The sequence below is a fragment of the Taudactylus pleione genome, unplaced genomic scaffold (assembly GCF_031769625.1).
Source record: "Taudactylus pleione unplaced genomic scaffold, aTauple2 ptg000607l, whole genome shotgun sequence".
Classification (NCBI taxonomy): Eukaryota; Metazoa; Chordata; class Amphibia; order Anura; family Myobatrachidae; genus Taudactylus; species Taudactylus pleione.
In genome coordinates, this window is record NW_028285009.1 from 2,455,826 (window position 1) to 2,472,898 (window position 17,073).

The following is a 17,073-nucleotide window of genomic DNA, read 5'->3' on the forward strand; positions in this document are numbered from 1 at the left end:
CGATCTCATTCTCAGTATGAGCGCTCTCTGCGTGTCAGGAGAGCTGTAGTGTTTGCGGATATCAGAATTGCCGCATAAGCCGCGTAACTGCCCGATCTGCTTCGATGTTACCGATGTTTTAGCTGGGTTGTACGTCGTATGTGTGAAGGCAGCAGTGGGCGTCCCCATGCTCGGCTGTGCTTAGGAAGGCATCCGTGATAGAGAATGCAGTTGTGCTTGCAGCAGCATAAATCTCTGAATCTGGCTCAATAGGCCTGTATCAGTGTTGTACAAATCGATGGTTTGCGTTCAACACCGATGGTGAGAGATGACGTATGCACGGGATCATTTACTGCGCATGTGCATGTCTCCCTCTGCGAGATCGCTCACAATGCCGCCAAGCCGCAGCCTGATAGGCATGCTGTGGTTATATGCGGGAGGCAAGGGTGAGCGTTGTACAAAACGGGGGCGTATCATTGTGTAGGCCTGTATGTATCATTGTGTAAGATGTTGGGTCTGCGTTTTCCGATGCAGATTTCCTGGCCCCGGCAAAGGGAACACATGTGGCTTTAGCATATAATTGAACAGTATCTGCGCCCATAGACTCAGCTGCTGCGTGTTCAGCGTAAAACTCTTACTCAGGCCCTATGTGTCTATTTTCACGCATGTGTTCCAAATTATTCTTGGCGGAGAGCGTCACAGAATGTACAGAAACCTCTCTGTACAAAAAGTTTATAGAACTTTTTCATAACTGTATAAACTTTATAGTTTTTATAACGATATAAACCTTTTTTTATTTTATTTTGTAACCGTATTAAATAAATCCTCTGGGAATTCTTTAAAACATGTTCCCGTCCATCTCAGCAGTATTAGTCCTGGTTTAACAAGTTAGGGAGAAAATCAATGCCTGTACGCCTGACCTGTGATTGAGAGATGATTTGAGTTTCGGAAGCAATGTAATAAGAAAGTTAATTAAGTCTGGCTCAGAGGAAAACTATATCCGCCTGGAAGGTGCCTATTTCCTGACTCTTCATATCTTCATATCCGTGGTGTTAGCAGACTGCATATAGCGCTGCGAGGCTGCCACACTTTATTACTTACAGGAGAGAGATGGCGCCTGGTATTACGTTGCAGTGTTGGGAGATACTGTGGGTTTGTAATAACCGCCGCACGTTTATCACAAGCACAACTATATTACACTGAGACACTCACGAGACGGCTTTCTACTTTTCTTGTGACAGTTGTTAATATCGAGCGTGTGGATAATCAGATCCCTCCGAGAAGACAGTTCCCGAGATATCACAGTAGTCTCTTTCGAGGTCAAGTGTCCTGGGATCCTCACACTCACGTGGTGCTTCCGGCATCGGTGCTAAAGCCGCCTAAGTCACAAGGTAACGTAACCCAATGATTAGCGTCAGCGCCTGGAAGCCATGTGTTCCCATTGTGTATTGTGATTTGCAGTAAGTCAGTATAACATTTATAGACCTTCATTATTTTTTAGATGGAGCAATGCATGATATACGTACAGATGTGTCCTCACTCATCTAGGCTCAATACGCCATGCAGCGCGATATGTCTGTGCAATTCTGCTAGTTTTTTTTTTTTTGTCAAAACTGCGTCATACAGGGGTATTCAATTAGGCTGCAAAAAGTCGAAATCGGCGATTTTCGCATGTTTCAATTATCCCCGTATTCAATTTCAAAGACTTTTCGCAGGTTCGAAAAGTTTTTGAAAAAAAAACGGGGATAAGTTTTCACCATGTTTTACATGACGAAAAAAAATGCAGAATTGGGGTTTAGGGGTGCAGGCTTAAAAAAAATAGCCTGCACCCCTGGGAATGTCATTTAAAAATAAACTGTGTCAAAAAAAGTAGAAAAAAAAAAATAGGGACACCCCAAAAAAATGAATAAAAAATTTTGGGTAAAAAAAAAAAAAGTGTAAACAGTGTTTAAAAATAGGGAAATAGGTTCAGGGCTATCTGTAAGTATGCGGCAGGTGTTTTCTAGAATAGAATTATAGCAGCAGGTGCATTTTTGCAGAATTTTTTACAAATGACTTTAGGGACTTAAAAATATGCTAGTACCCATTTTCATGTGCCCCAAATTTGATGGGACCACTTAAAAAAACGAAAAAAAAAAAACCTAAGTGCTCTTCTGCATCACTTCTTCAATGTCGGGAAAAAACACCTGCTGCAGCTATTTAAAATCCCGACTTTCTTTTGCAGGCAAAAACAGGGGTACCCATAGTGATCCCCCATGTCTGGACATCTTTAGGGGGTTCCTACAATTAATTCCCGAAAATTCCCGTTTTGTTTTCGTAGCTCCCAATTCGCCGGGTCCCGTTTTCGCTGATTTTAAATTGAATACGGGGATAAAGCGGGCGCGCGCCCGATACTTTATCCCAGAAAAATCTCCGATGTGGAGCGAAGAGTCCAGCACGGACTTTTCGCTCCCATGTTGAATACGGCTCTAAGTCGCAATGCGATACAAGCAGGACGCCCATGGAAGTGTGCTGATTAATGTGATATGTGACACTTGTATATCTGTGGGCATCTGAGACCGTGCGCGGTATCGCAGGACTTCACATGCTGATAGAGAGCGCCTCAGGCACACACAGATGTACAAGGGTCAGATATCAAATGAATCCGCGCAGTCTCCTAGTTGCATCACATTGAGACTTAGACACATTTTTTGACAATAAAAGACGCAAGCTAGCGTATCATAGGACCAGGCGCGCCGAGAGGGGCTGTTTGACGCGACTGCAGCAAAGACGAGTGAGGACACATCTGTATTCTATCCGCACACAAGGAATGTGTACGAAATTCGGTTTATTGCCGTGGAAATAAAAAGCCACTTACATGGTATAAATGAAGGTGACCTCTTTCGCCTTGTCTTTCCCTCGATGTCAGAGGTGCATAGTTCTGAGCAGAGGCGTATCAATAACTGGTGGCAGGGGAGTAGCGAGGGTGGTTCCACTGGAGCCTAAGCTCCGGGCGCCAAAATGGACAGAGGGCACCATCCAGGGTTCCGGAATTCAGGGGGCGCTGCACAGTATGACGGCCGCCTGTTAGTTTTATCTCGGTTTGTTTGCTCTATATCCTAAATAAGTTACAGATTTTTAAAAAATAATAGGAGATCTGCAATAATAATGGTGGTAGACAGAACATGGTTAGTAGTACTCACATTAATATAGGTGCAATGTATATTTACTAAGTAGGAGCATAGCTGAGAATGGAGCTTCCCATAGGTGTCCCCACTCCAGTGACAGCTGCTTGGGGCAGTAATTACAGTAATAAGCTGTGCACCCTGTGATATCTCACTCTAGCACATGTACTCCGTCAGTTTAAGTTAAATGATCACAATATATAATACAATCTGCTCTATTGACTAATAACAATGATTCAAAGGAGATAAAAGTCAGATCCTAGGTGCTATACATAATAAAGCAGTGACAAAGGAGCTACCCCCTTAATGTTAGATATTGCATCACTGAAGCATTCCTCAATGCCCAGCATGATACTGTCACTGTTTGCTGTATCTCTCTTCACTTCAGTATTCCCCCGCAGGCTGGCCACACCCCACTGGCACAGTTCATTATAGTCAGGCCCGCAAGAGCCGCAGCAGGCCCGGGTAACGGGGCGTGGCCTAATCGAGGGAGGCGTGGCCATGCCCCCTTCACGAAAAAAAAAAAAAGCTTTGCAGCGCGCTGGGGAGGGAGGGGCGCTCTGAGCCCCCTCAGCCCTGCTCAAAGACAAGGGGGGTGCGATCAGTGTGATCGTTCCCCCCCACAGGCATAGGAGACTTCTGTGGCTGCTGCTCAGCAGCCACGAGCAGTCTCCACTGCAGCTCAACACACGCTGTGTGCTGGGCTGCTGTGTGTGAGGGAGGGGGGGGCCCGCCGGACCCCTCAGGGGCCCGGTCCTGGGTAATCTATACCCGCTCCCCCCCCCCCCTCTCGGCGCCCCTGAGTACAGTACAGGGAGCGGGCGCTATGACATGCACTTTCTCCAGGCGCCATGGTTCCACGCTACTCCTCTGACTGGTGGTGGTTGTGCGGTGCGCACGGGGCCCCTGGGCCCAGGTCAGCCCACACTGCACACCCTGCACCTATTAAAATTCAGAAGAAATCTTAGGAGGAAAGACGCCATTTTCCCAGAGATACGGTGAAGAAACCACCGGGAAAATGTAGCTGGCACCATTTTCACCGAGATATGCGCAGTAGGCACCGGTGCGAGGGGGGGAAATATTGCACATGGCCCCCTCCCTCTCATAAGATGGCCCTGGTTCAGAGTCTCAGGTTCCCCCCCGGCCTAATACTGTCATTTGTTAATCTTCCTGAGCAGGTACCACTGCACAGCGACCAGCACATATGGGTCCCGTCACTACAAAATTAGAAACCTACTAGCATTTGTCTACTAAATAGTTGTAGACAGGTTCTTATCTCAACTGTCACAATATAGTGTGTGATAAACATTGAGGGCCTGATTCAGAGCCGGACGCTCTCAACGAGCGCCCGCTCTGAATCAGGGCGTTTTTTTTTTTTCTTTTTGCGGCCTCTTGGCCGCTCGCATAGCTGTGGGTTACCACCCACAGCTCATGCGAGCGGCCATGACGATGGTCGCGATGGTCAAGACCATCGCGACCATCGGGCTTGCGACGAGACCCATGCGGTAGGGTCTCGTTGCCGCAAGCCCCAGAGTGCTTTTGGCTCTAACAGAGCCGAGAGCACTCCCACTGACATCACTTGTGATGTCAGTGGGGCTGGCCCCAGACAGTAGGCGTTCCCACGGGAATGCCTCCGTCTGGGCAGCCACGCCCCCGGCCGGCCCACCAAAGGGGGCGTGCTGTCACTCAACATCGACAGCACGCCCCCTTTGGTACGAGACCCAGAGCGACGGTTTGCCCTTCGCTATCCGGGTCTCGCGCATGCGCACGACGGAGCCGGCTCTGTCGTGCGCACTGGGCCACCATCGACCCGCTTGCGAGTGCATAGCGCTCGCGAGCGGGTCTGAATCAGGCCCTGAGTTCGTAGGTGAGCGGGGGCTCAGTAATGTCGTGTGGCCCCCTCGGAGGTGGGGTGACCTTGCTTCCTTGGGAGACTCTTGTGAGTCAGTTCATGATCACAAGAGGCCCCCGCTCTGCTCTATTGAGATGTATTAGGGGCCTGAGAGGTGAGAAGGAGATTGTCTGCCATTTCCGCCCCTGTCAGCTGTGCTGTGTGAGAACTAGAGCCTGCTGGGTGATGCTTGGCCTTGGAACATGAGCTCACAGCATTTATCTGATGTTTTCTATTTCATTTCATATATTTAATTTCTTTTCTTTTCTTGTAAAGCGCAACCAACAATTGTGCCAAGTCCGACCAGTCCCGAAAGCAACTTAACCACAGGGGTTCCCCCACCAAAGAGAATTATCCCAGATCCAGAGCCTGTGGCTACAATCCTCATTCTGATTGTGTTCCGCACGTTGGGGGACCTGCTGCCAGCACGATACAACGCGGACAAGAGAAGTTTCCGGTGAGCGAGCGTCTACCTGCAGTCACCTATTACGGAAGAGCTTTAATACAGTATATCAGTGCTGTCCAAGTATCTACATATAGAGAGCCATGCATATATACTGTACATCAGTGCTGTCCAAGTATCTACATATAGAGAGCCATGCATATATACTGTATATCAGTGCTATCAGAGTATCTACATATAGAGAGCCATGCATATATACTGTATATCAGTGCTGTCCAAGTAACTACATATAGAGAGCCATGCATATATACTGTATATCAGTGTTGTCCAAGTAACTACATATAGAGAGCCATGCATATATACTGTATATCAGTGCTGTCCTAGTAACTACATATAGAGAGCCATGCATATATACTGTATATCAGTGCTGTCCAAGTATCTACCTATACAGAGCCATGCATATATACTGTATATCAGTGCTGTCCTAGTAACTACATATAGAGAGCCATGCATATATACTGTATATCAGTGCTGTCCAAGTAACTACATATAGAGAGCCATGCATATATACTGTATATCAGTGCTGTCCAAGTATCTAAATATAGAGAGCCATGCATATATACTGTATATCAGTGCTGTCCAAGTATCTACATATAGAGAGCCATGCATATCAGTACTGTCCAAGTATCTACATATAGAGAGCCATGCATATATACAGTATATCAGTGCTGTCCAAGTAACTACATATAGAGAGCCATGCATATATACTGTATATCAGTGCTGTCCATGTATCTACATATAGAGAGCCATGCATATATACTGTATATCAGTGCTGTCCTAGTAACTACATATAGAGAGCCATGCATATATACAGTATATCAGTGCTGTCCAAGTAACTACATATAGAGAGCCATGCATATATACTGTATATCAGTGCTGTCCGAGTATCTACACATAGAGAGCCATGCATATATACTGTATATCAGTGCTGTCCTAGTAACTACATATAGAGAGCCATGCATATATACTGTATATCAGTGCTGTCCAAGTAACTACATATAGAGAGCCATGCATATATACTGTTTATCAGTGCTGTCCAAGTATCTAAATATAGAGAGCCATGCATATATACTGTATATCAGTGCTGTCCAAGTATCTACATATAGAGAGCCATGCATATCAGTACTGTCCAAGTATCTACATATAGAGAGCCATGCATATATACAGTATATCAGTGCTGTCCAAGTAACTACATATAGAGAGCCATGCATATATACTGTATATCAGTGCTGTCCATGTATCTACATATAGAGAGCCATGCATATATACTGTATATCAGTGCTGTCCTAGTAACTACATATAGAGAGCCATGCATATATACTGTATATCAGTGCTGTCCATGTATCTACACATAGAGAGCCATGCATATATACTGCATATGAGTGCTGTCCTAGTAACTACATATAGAGAGCCATGCATATATACTGTATATCAGTGCTGTCCTAGTAACTACATATAGAGAGCCATGCATATATACTGTATATCAGTGCTGTCCTAGTAACTACATATAGAGAGCCATGCATATATACTGTATATCAGTGCTGTCCAAGTAGCTACATATAGAGAGCCATGCATATATACTGTATATCAGTGCTGTCCATGTATCTACATATAGAGAGCCATGCATATATACTGTATATCAGTGCTGTCCAAGTAACTACATATAGAGAGCCATGCATATATACTGTATATCAGTGCTGTCCAAGTATCTACATATAGAGAGCCATGCATATATACTGTATATCAGTGCTGTCCTAGTAACTACATATAGAGAGCCATGCATATATACTGTATATCAGTGCTGTCCTAGTAACTACATATAGAGAGCCATGCATATATACAGTATATCAGTGCTGTCCAAGTAACTACATATAGAGAGCCATGCATATATACTGTATATCAGTGCTGTCCGAGTATCTACACATAGAGAGCCATGCATATATACTGTATATCAGTGCTGTCCAAGTAACTACATATAGAGAGCCATGCATATATACTGTATATCAGTGCTGTCCTAGTAACTACATATAGAGAGCCATGCATATATACTGTATATCAGTGCTGTCCTAGTAACTACATATAGAGAGCCATGCATATATACTGTATATCAGTGCTGTCCAAGTAACTACATATAGAGAGCCATGCATATATACTGTATATCAGTGCTGTCCAAGTAACTACATATAGAGAGCCATGCATATATACTGTATATCAGTGCTGTCCAAGTAACTACATATAGAGAGCCATGCATATATACAGTATATCAGTGCTGTCCAAGTATCTAAATATAGAGAGCCATGCATATATACTGTATATCAGTGCTGTCCAAGTATCTACCTATACAGAGCCATGCATATATACTGTATATCAGTGCTGTCCTAGTAACTACATATAGAGAGCCATGCATATATACTGTATATCAGTGCTGTCCAAGTAACTACATATAGAGAGCCATGCATATATACTGTATATCAGTGCTGTCCAAGTATCTAAATATAGAGAGCCATGCATATATACTGTATATCAGTGCTGTCCAAGTATCTAAATATAGAGAGCCATGCATATATACTGTATATCAGTGCTGTCCAAGTATCTACCTATACAGAGCCATGCATATATACTGTATATCAGTGCTGTCCTAGTAACTACATATAGAGAGCCATGCATATATACTGTATATCAGTGCTGTCCAAGTATCTAAATATAGAGAGCCATGCATATATACTGTATATCAGTGCTGTCCAAGTATCTACATATAGAGAGCCATGCATATATACAGTATATCAGTGCTGTCCAAGTAACTACATATAGAGAGCCATGCATATATACAGTATATCAGTGCTGTCCATGTATCTACATATAGAGAGCCATGCATATATACTGTATATCAGTGCTGTCCTAGTAACTACATATAGAGAGCCATGCATATATACTGTATATCAGTGCTGTCCAAGTAACTACATATAGAGAGCCATGCATATATACTGTATATATCGTATATACAGTATTATTATTATCGTTTATTTATATGGCGCCACAAGTGTTCCGCAGCGCCTTACAAGGTAAATAACCAAAAAGTGACTTACAGTAAAATACAATACAATGAAGGACAAGGACATGGATAATATACATTGATACATAGGTGGTAGGTGGCCATAACACCCACATAAGCAACAAAGCATAGGCACCAAGTGTTAGGTGTCCTAGTGGTGAGTAAGAAGTAGATGAACATAAAGTAAGGAGAAGCACAAGAGGGTAGAGGGCCCTGCTCGCAAGAGCTTACATTCTGAAGGGGAGGGGCAGACAGATGGGCATGATACAGATGGGGAAGACAGGGAGGAGGGAGCATGTAGTAGCAAGTTAGGATGAGAGCTGGAAAGCATTGATGAAGTAGTGGGTCTTGAGAGCCCGTTTGAAGGATTGAAGAGAGGTGGAGAGCCTGATGGGGAGAGGGAGAGAGTTCCAGAGGTGGGGAGCAGCACGGGCAAAGTCTTGGAGGCGGGAGTGGGAGGAAGTAATCAGTTGGCATGAGAGGCGGTGAGCATTTGTTGAACGAAGAGGGCGGACAGGAAAGTGAAGGGAGATGAGGTCAGAGATGTAAATGGGAGAGGAGTGTGTGAGGGCTTTGTAAGCGAGTGTGAGAACCTTGAATTGGGTTCTGAAGGGGAAGGGGAGCCAGTGGAGGGCTTGTAGGAGAGGGGAGGCAGATGTAGAGCGTTTGGAGAGGAAGATAAGCCGTGCAGCAGCATTAAGGATAGACTGGAGAGGAGAGAGATGGGATTTGGGGAGGCCAGATAGGAGGAGGTTACAGTAATCCAATCTTGAGATGACCAGTGAGTGTATTAGGGTCTTAGTAGCATCCTGGGTGAGAAAAGGTCTGATCCTGGAAATATTTTTAAGATGGAAATGACAGGACTGTGAAAGGTTCTGGATATGTGGTTTAAAGGAGAGGGAGGAGTCCAGGATAACTCCAAGACAGCGCACTTTGGGGCTAGAGGAGATAGTTGTGCCATCAATTGTTAAAGAAATAGTGGGAGGTGAGGTTATGTGGGAGGGTGGGAAGATGATTAGATAAGAATGTGAGGGTAAGGAGTTTGGAAGCAGAGAGTTCAGTGGGGACATCAATTGGAATATTGAAGTCACCTAAGATAATGGAGGGAAGGTCTGAGGAGAGAAAGTGAGGGAGCCAGGAAGCAAAGTTGTCAAGGAATTTGGAGGGAGGGCCAGGGGGACGGTAAATGACAGCTACTCGCAGATGAACTGGTTGGAAAAGACGTATAGTATGAACCTCAAATGTAGAGAATGTAAGGGATGGTTCAGGGGGTATAAGTTGGTAGGTGTAACCAGGGGATAGAAGGACGCCAACACCACCACCATGGCGACCCCCAGGCCGAGGGGTGTGAGAGAAGGTGAGGCCCCCAGAGGAGAGGGCTGCAGCCGAAGTGGTGTCAGAAGGTGAAATCCAGGTTTCAGTAATGGCTAGGAGATGCAGGTTGTTGGAGATGAAAAGGTCATGGGTGGGAACCAGTTTATTACAGATCATCTGGCATTCCAGAGTGCACAGGATAAAGGGACAGAGGGCCTGATTCAGACCCACTCGCGAGCGGCTGTCCGCTCGCAAGTGGGTCGATGTTATGGACTGAGCATGCGCACGACGGAGGGAGCTCCGTCGTGCGCATGCGCCAGACGCGACGAGCGAAGGAAAGTCCTTCGCTCGTTGTGTCCGATCAAAGGGGGCGTGCTGTCAATGTTGATTGACAGCACGCCCCCTTTGGTGGGCGTGCCGGGGGCGTGCCTCCCTGACGGGGGCGTTCCCACGGGAACGCCTCCCGTCAGAAGCCGGCCCACTGACATCACTAGTGATGTCAGTGGGAGTGATTTTGGCTCTGATAGAGCCAAAATCACTCCGGAGCTTGCGGTTGAAAACCTCAACCGCAGGCTCCGGCTCGCAAATTCGATGGTCGCGATGGTCTCGACCATCGCGACCATCACAATGCACGCTCGTATAGCCTGTGGGTGGTGACCCACAGCTATACGAGCGTCCAGGAGGACGCTCCATGAAAATGGAGCCCGGCCCTCATTCAGAGCGTGCGCTCTGCTCAGAGCGTACGGCTCTGAATGAGGGCCAGAGTTTGTGGGAGAGATGTGAATGAGATTTTCAGGATTACTGTAACGAGTATGTGAGATTGATTTTGGGGACCGAGATGAATAGAGTGGAGAGATTGTGCGGTCACCAAAGCTGGGAAGGGAATCTTTAGGTGGTGAGTAGGAAGGGGGCTTAGCGAGATGTGTATGGAGGTGTGATGAGGTGGCATGGAGAGGTGGGTTGGAGGAGAGATTAGCAGTGGGGTAGTAGGACCATGGTGGGCTAGAAGAGAATGCAAGTGTAGTAGTGGGAGAGGAGAGGGAGGAAGGCAGACAGGGGAGGGGAGATAAGGGAAGGAGAAGGTGAAGGAGGCAAAGGGGAAAAGGTTAGAGGTGGAGGAAAGGGGCAGAGCAGAGGATTAGGAAGACACTGAGTGAGGGTGGAAGAAAACATGGTCATGGTGTAGCAGAGGTGGTTAGGGGGAAGAAAACTGGAAGAAGGAATAAAGTAGGAATGTGAGTGACAGAGCAGGAGATTTGCAGAAAATCACGTGAGAATACAGTGGAGAAAAGGGGTCTGCACAATAACAAAAGTTTATTATTGAGGGGAGTAAAAGAGGAGATTTAATAGGTGGAGAAAATGAATGTGAAAGACTGTTAGAAGCTAGATTACATGTGGCAGGGCATAGGACTTGGGTAACAAGACATTATTTATTAGAAAACGGAAATTGGTGCAGAATACAGTGGGCTTTGAGGCACGTGTAATCACAGAGCTAGGACACAGTTTAGCAAGTATAATGTTAAGTTCTTACAATGAGCAAGCAGAATCCAGTGAATAATGTCCTGGCAATGCTGACATCCGGTGTTTGTATTGAATTAGTAGTATTTTGAGATCTCATTTCATGATGTTACTTTGTCCAAATGTTGTTCAGATTTCTGGTGAAGTTTGCATGTTATCCTTCCGTTTGACTTGGGTTTAGCGGCGGTATAACGGCACAATTATGTTTAAATTGCACTTTTAATTTCGCACTTCTATATTGAGCTACTACAGCCATGTAAAGGCTCTTAAGTAATGAGACCTAGCATGTGTATGCAATCACTAAAACAACCCCCAATCCCCACCCACTGGATGGGTAGCAATACATTTAATTAAACAAACAAACAAGAAATGCCACAGAGCTAAAAAATGGATCGATACAGCTACAACCTAAGACACACAAAAAAAAAAAAAACCACATATGTTTGATAAAGTTTCAGCAATGCCTGGTATGGTATTACCTGCAGGATGGAAAGATATACTGTATATCAGTGCTGTCCATGTATCTACATATAGAGAGCCATGCACATATATTGTATGGCTGTGCACTCACAGGTCTTTTAAACAAATTATGTCCAGCAGTAGAATCAGAGGAGGATGTCAGGGATAGTGAATCCCCTCCACACCCCCCCAGAGGAGAAAACAAAACATTTAGGGCCCATGGACCATCAGTACAGCCATAGAGTATATAATCCACATATATAAGCGTTTCAGTGCTTACTAAAGGAGATTTTCACAGTAAATAAATAAAGTATTTGCAAGTTAAACTGAAGTCAATATTCCAGCATTTTAGACATTGATTACAGTTAGTGGTAGCAGAATATGAGGACAGCAGTTGCCAGCAACATCTCTGGGGTCTGTCACTAGGGTCTGTCGCCAGGGTCTCTTGCCAGGTCTGTTACAAGGGCATACCTCCCAACATGACTCTCTCCAGGAGGGACACAATGCTCTCCCTCCTGGAGAGGGTCATGTTGGGAGGTATACAAGGGTCTAATGCTAGGATCAGTCGCTAGGGTATGTTGCCAGGGTTTTTTGCTCAGGTCTGTTACTAGGGTTAGTGGCAACGTACTGTATGAGCATGCAAAATAGACAATGAGATGTTGTATCTGCAAGAGGATAATTTCCAAAATGATCATAGAATTCCTCCTTTCCAAAAAACTTTTCATTGAAGTTTAACTTTTGAGTGCAATTCCCTCTTACAGGACATGACTTTGAGTCGGCTGCCAGTGCATTTTCTTGCATGGGAGTGTCGTAGGCGTGTAAGCCAACTTCGGATGACTTACACCCAGCATGGCATGGGGCATTGCCAGATACTAATAATTGCGGCTTATGATGGGAAAACAGTGGGCGGGACAGCGTTCCACATGCAGATTCATGGACATTCGGGCATACACCGTGTACAGAAAAGTGGCCACAGATGTCTCCAATTAATTATTAGGCCCAAAATATGTAATAAAGTGCATTGTAGCATACATACTCGTTCTAGTGATTACCAAAGGAGATCTGCAGGATTCTTTATGCCAGTCCTGTGATTGGTCAGTGTGAAAAGTTCACTCTAGATTGCAGCAGATCATTGTAGAGCGCGTAGAGGAACGCACATTGTTATGATTATTGTTATTTTTTCCATTTATAAATTGTACAAACGCTTGGAACATGTCTCTCTAGGCTCCCAAAGAACCCGGTGATGAATTCGCCCATCGTCAGCGTTTCCGTGATCAGAGACCAGTCCTATATCCGAGGGGATCTGGAGGGGCCGCTGATTATAGATTTCCAGCTGCTGCAAACAGAGAACAGGAGCAAACCCGTCTGTGTGCAGTGGAACCAGTCCAGCCAGTAAGTGGCCTCCTCTCTGCGCTCCTACGCCAGGTGGCATTGTGTGCATATGATCTATCCAGAGGAATCATGTCAGGTGCAGAGGGCAAAGAAACTAATTAAACTATCACCTTCCTCCCCCTGTGTTTCATAACTATTCTGTTCTGCATGTCAACACACAGAGAATAAAGGGACAGTTATGTGAATTCCGCTGTGGGGCAAACAGACGGTGGATGAAAAACTACATGAAAACAATAAGGCTGACAGTTACACATAGTTACACGTGGTTATGTATAGATTACATTGCCCTGGTCTATATAGAATTTGTTATTATTATTATTATCCTTTATTTATATTTTGCCACAAGGGTTCCGCAGCACCTTACACAGTACATAGACAAATGAGCACACAAGAAAACAGATATTAACAGTACAAACAATGCAGGACAGATACATGATTTATACATTGCTGCATAACACTTAGATAGGCAGCAGGATGTCTGTAACCAAGGCTTGGATGCTGTTGTAAATTAAAGTATAATTAAGTGAAGGAGAAGCACATGAGGGAAGAGGGCCCTGCTCGTGAGAGCTTACATTCTAAAGGGGAGGGGGCAGACAAACATGGGTGACACAGATGGGCTGGATACAAGGGTTATCCTTATGAACCCTTTACATTATATATAGCATTGATTAACTATGGGTCTGATTCAAAGATACAAGCTAAGACGTACGCTAAAGCCTTCTCAGCTGGAATCCCGTACTCGGGTGCTGTGCGCAAATATGCATATGTCGCAGACGCCAAGGAATGTATTGAGACGCCCACTGGCGACTTTGCGAATTTTGAGGGACACTGCACCCTTATAGGCAACTGAAAATAGGAATTTAGGGGGTGGTTCAGAGGGGGACGCAAAGCAGAAGTCGCAGCCGCTACTCCGAAATTACGCTAACGCTGCAGTCGATGGTTTGTCTGTTTATTCGCCTAGCGGCTGCAGCTGTGTTCCGCTGTGGTGCTCGCATAGGCGCACTATTGAGTGGACATCGGCTGCACCATTTGACTTTGGAATGTCTTGGAATTCGGCCACTGGGGTCAGGAGAACAGCGTCTTCCGACCCTGACACCAGCACGCCCCACCGCCCCACTGTAACCTCCCGTGATCGCGTATCATAGCTGCATGGATCTCCATGCATTTGCGATCTGCGTCATCCGGCGGCGACCATAGGAAAGCATGCGCAGTACATCTTTTTGATGCATGTGCTTAATGAACACGCAGCCAATGGTAAGGTCTGAATCAGGCCCAAAAAGTGCTGCAAGTTCTTAATAAAAGAAAATAATTAATATACAAATACACATTAATATATAAAGCAGAAGTATAAACAATGGATAATATTCCAAATTCATCCCATTCACATAAGGAATATACTAATCTACAAATAAGAGATGAATTATATATTATAAACAAGTGCACCGGTCTATCACATAAGGAATATACTAATCTACAAATAAGAGATGAATTATATATTATAAACAAGTGCACCGGTCTATCACATAAGGAATATACTAATCTACAAATAAGAGATGAATTATATATTATAAACAAGTGCAGCGGTCTATCACATAAGGAATATACTAATCTACAAATAAGAGATGAATTATATATTATAAACAAGTGCAGCGGTCTATCACATAAGGAATATACTAATCTACAAATAAGAGATGAATTATATATTATAAACAAGTGCACCGGTCTATCACATAAGGAATATACTAATCTACAAATAAGAGATGAATTATATATTATAAACAAGTGCACCGGTCTATCACATAAGGAATATACTAATCTACAAATAAGAGATGAATTATATATTATAAACAAGTGCACCGGTCTATCACATAAGGAATATACTAATCTACAAATAAGAGATGAATTATATATTATAAACAAGTGCACCGGTCTATCACATAAGGAATATACTAATCTACAAATAAGAGATGAATTATATATTATAAACAAGTGCAGCGGTCTATCACATAAGGAATATACTAATCTACAAATAAGAGATGAATTATATATTATAAACAAGTGCACCGGTCTATCACATAAGGAATATACTAATCTACAAATAAGAGATGAATTATATATTATAAACAAGTGCACCGGTCTATCACATAAGGAATATACTATGCAGCGGTCTATCGGTCAGTGGGAAATGTGCATTTTAGGGCACCATGGATTTTTTTTTTCACAGTCTAAAAACTGGGGTGTTGTAAAGTAAAGATATGCTCACTTGGCGTAACATGCAGGGTAATTGTCCTCATGTCAGATTTGAATAACCCCTTGTACATGAATTTGCTTGCACTTTACTATTTTCAATTGTATACAGTAATATTGCAACTAATGTGCTATAGAATTGTTCCCACAAGGCATTCGCCAGCTATGGGGCACTTCAGGAAATAGTATACTGAGGATATTGTCCTTAAAAAAAAAAAAAGTACGGGAAAATAAATACATATTAGGGTTAGGCACCCCCGGTGGTAGGTTAGGGTTAGGTACCCCACCGGGAGGGTTAGGTTTAGGCCAGGGGAAGGGGGGGGTTAGGGTTAGGCACACCCGGGGGGAGGTTAGGGTTAGGCCCCCCAGGAGACTTAGGTTTAGGCTGCGGGGAAGGAGGGGTTAGGTTTAGGCACTTAGTGGGGGGTTAGGGGTAGGCACCTGGGGGGAGGTTAGGGTTAGGCACTTGGGGGGGAGGTTAGGGTTAGGCACTTGGGGGGGAGGTTAGGGTTAGGCACCCCTAAGGGAGGGTTAGGGGGGGTGTAAGCTTAGCGATACTTACCTTAATTAATAATCAGGAGCTTCCATGCGGCCGACGGTATTACATACTGATTCCAATTGACCACTAGGGCTGCTGTTCCATTACTATTTTTAGTGATTTTCACAATAAAAAACCAATACAGTATAAATCACATATAATAAATGACATATCAATTTCAATTTTCTGCATATCCTACTTGCCTACATTTTCAAAGTCCTGGGGTCAAATGCGGGTGTGTGACGGGCAACTCATGACCTCCTGGCCGCATTTCCTGCTGTGCAGAGATCCTGAATTAGAGATTTAGAGACGGACGCAATGCCAAGGTTTAAGCAATTTTAGCGATTATGGGTAATCTGCACATGAGTTCCTCTGCCCATGGGTCAAGGTTCATTACCGATGTCACTCGCAGTGAGGCTTTATTCGCAAAGTGATTGACAGACAGGGGCCGTTTGTGGATGGTGACTCAACAGCAGGGGCGTCACGACCGTTTTCAGGGCCTGCGTCTCCCTGCGACTGCAATACCATACGCAGTCAAAATGGCTCCGGCGTCTCAGTTCCTGTGCCCATTCTGCGCAACCATAGTGTTTTTCAGAAGTCCGATAATCTACTGATCTGCGATCGAGCTACGTCTTCGTACGCAGTTGTTTGGATTTCCAAAGCCACCAGTGGGCGTCTCAATACAAATCCCTGCGGCTGCGACAGTTACATATTTTCGCATAGCCGCTGCATACAAAGTCGCCGCTGAAACGGCATTAACGTACATCTCTAAATCAGACCGGAGGGTGTGTGAGGGGGAAGAATCATGATGATGGAATTTGCAGTGAAACACGTAATTAATTCCCCATTCACTTCACTAGGGAGGTGGGTGGAATCTGGGATGGTGACTCACTCTCCCAGTAATCCCGGATACACCTCACAGATTGTACACTGATTTTAATCTACATGCACTGTATAAAGATACTTCACGGACAGTTAGATAATAGTAAATTACAATTATCAAGTGATAGTAATACCAGGGACCTCTTCATTTACTATTTCTGATGGCTAACTTTA

General features: G+C 44.5%; 1 protein-coding gene across 1 annotated transcript in view; it reads left to right on the forward strand.

Annotated features, from left to right (window-relative positions):
• CELSR3 (cadherin EGF LAG seven-pass G-type receptor 3) overlaps window positions 1-17,073 on the forward strand; it is a 210,274-nt gene that overhangs the window by 163,007 nt on the left and 30,194 nt on the right. Inside the window, exons 21-23 of the mRNA XM_088454017.1 lie at window positions 1,221-1,370; window positions 5,311-5,491; window positions 13,065-13,232. Coding sequence (XP_088310143.1) covers window positions 1,221-1,370; window positions 5,311-5,491; window positions 13,065-13,232 — 499 coding nt within the window. The remainder of the gene's footprint in view (window positions 1-1,220; window positions 1,371-5,310; window positions 5,492-13,064; window positions 13,233-17,073) is intronic.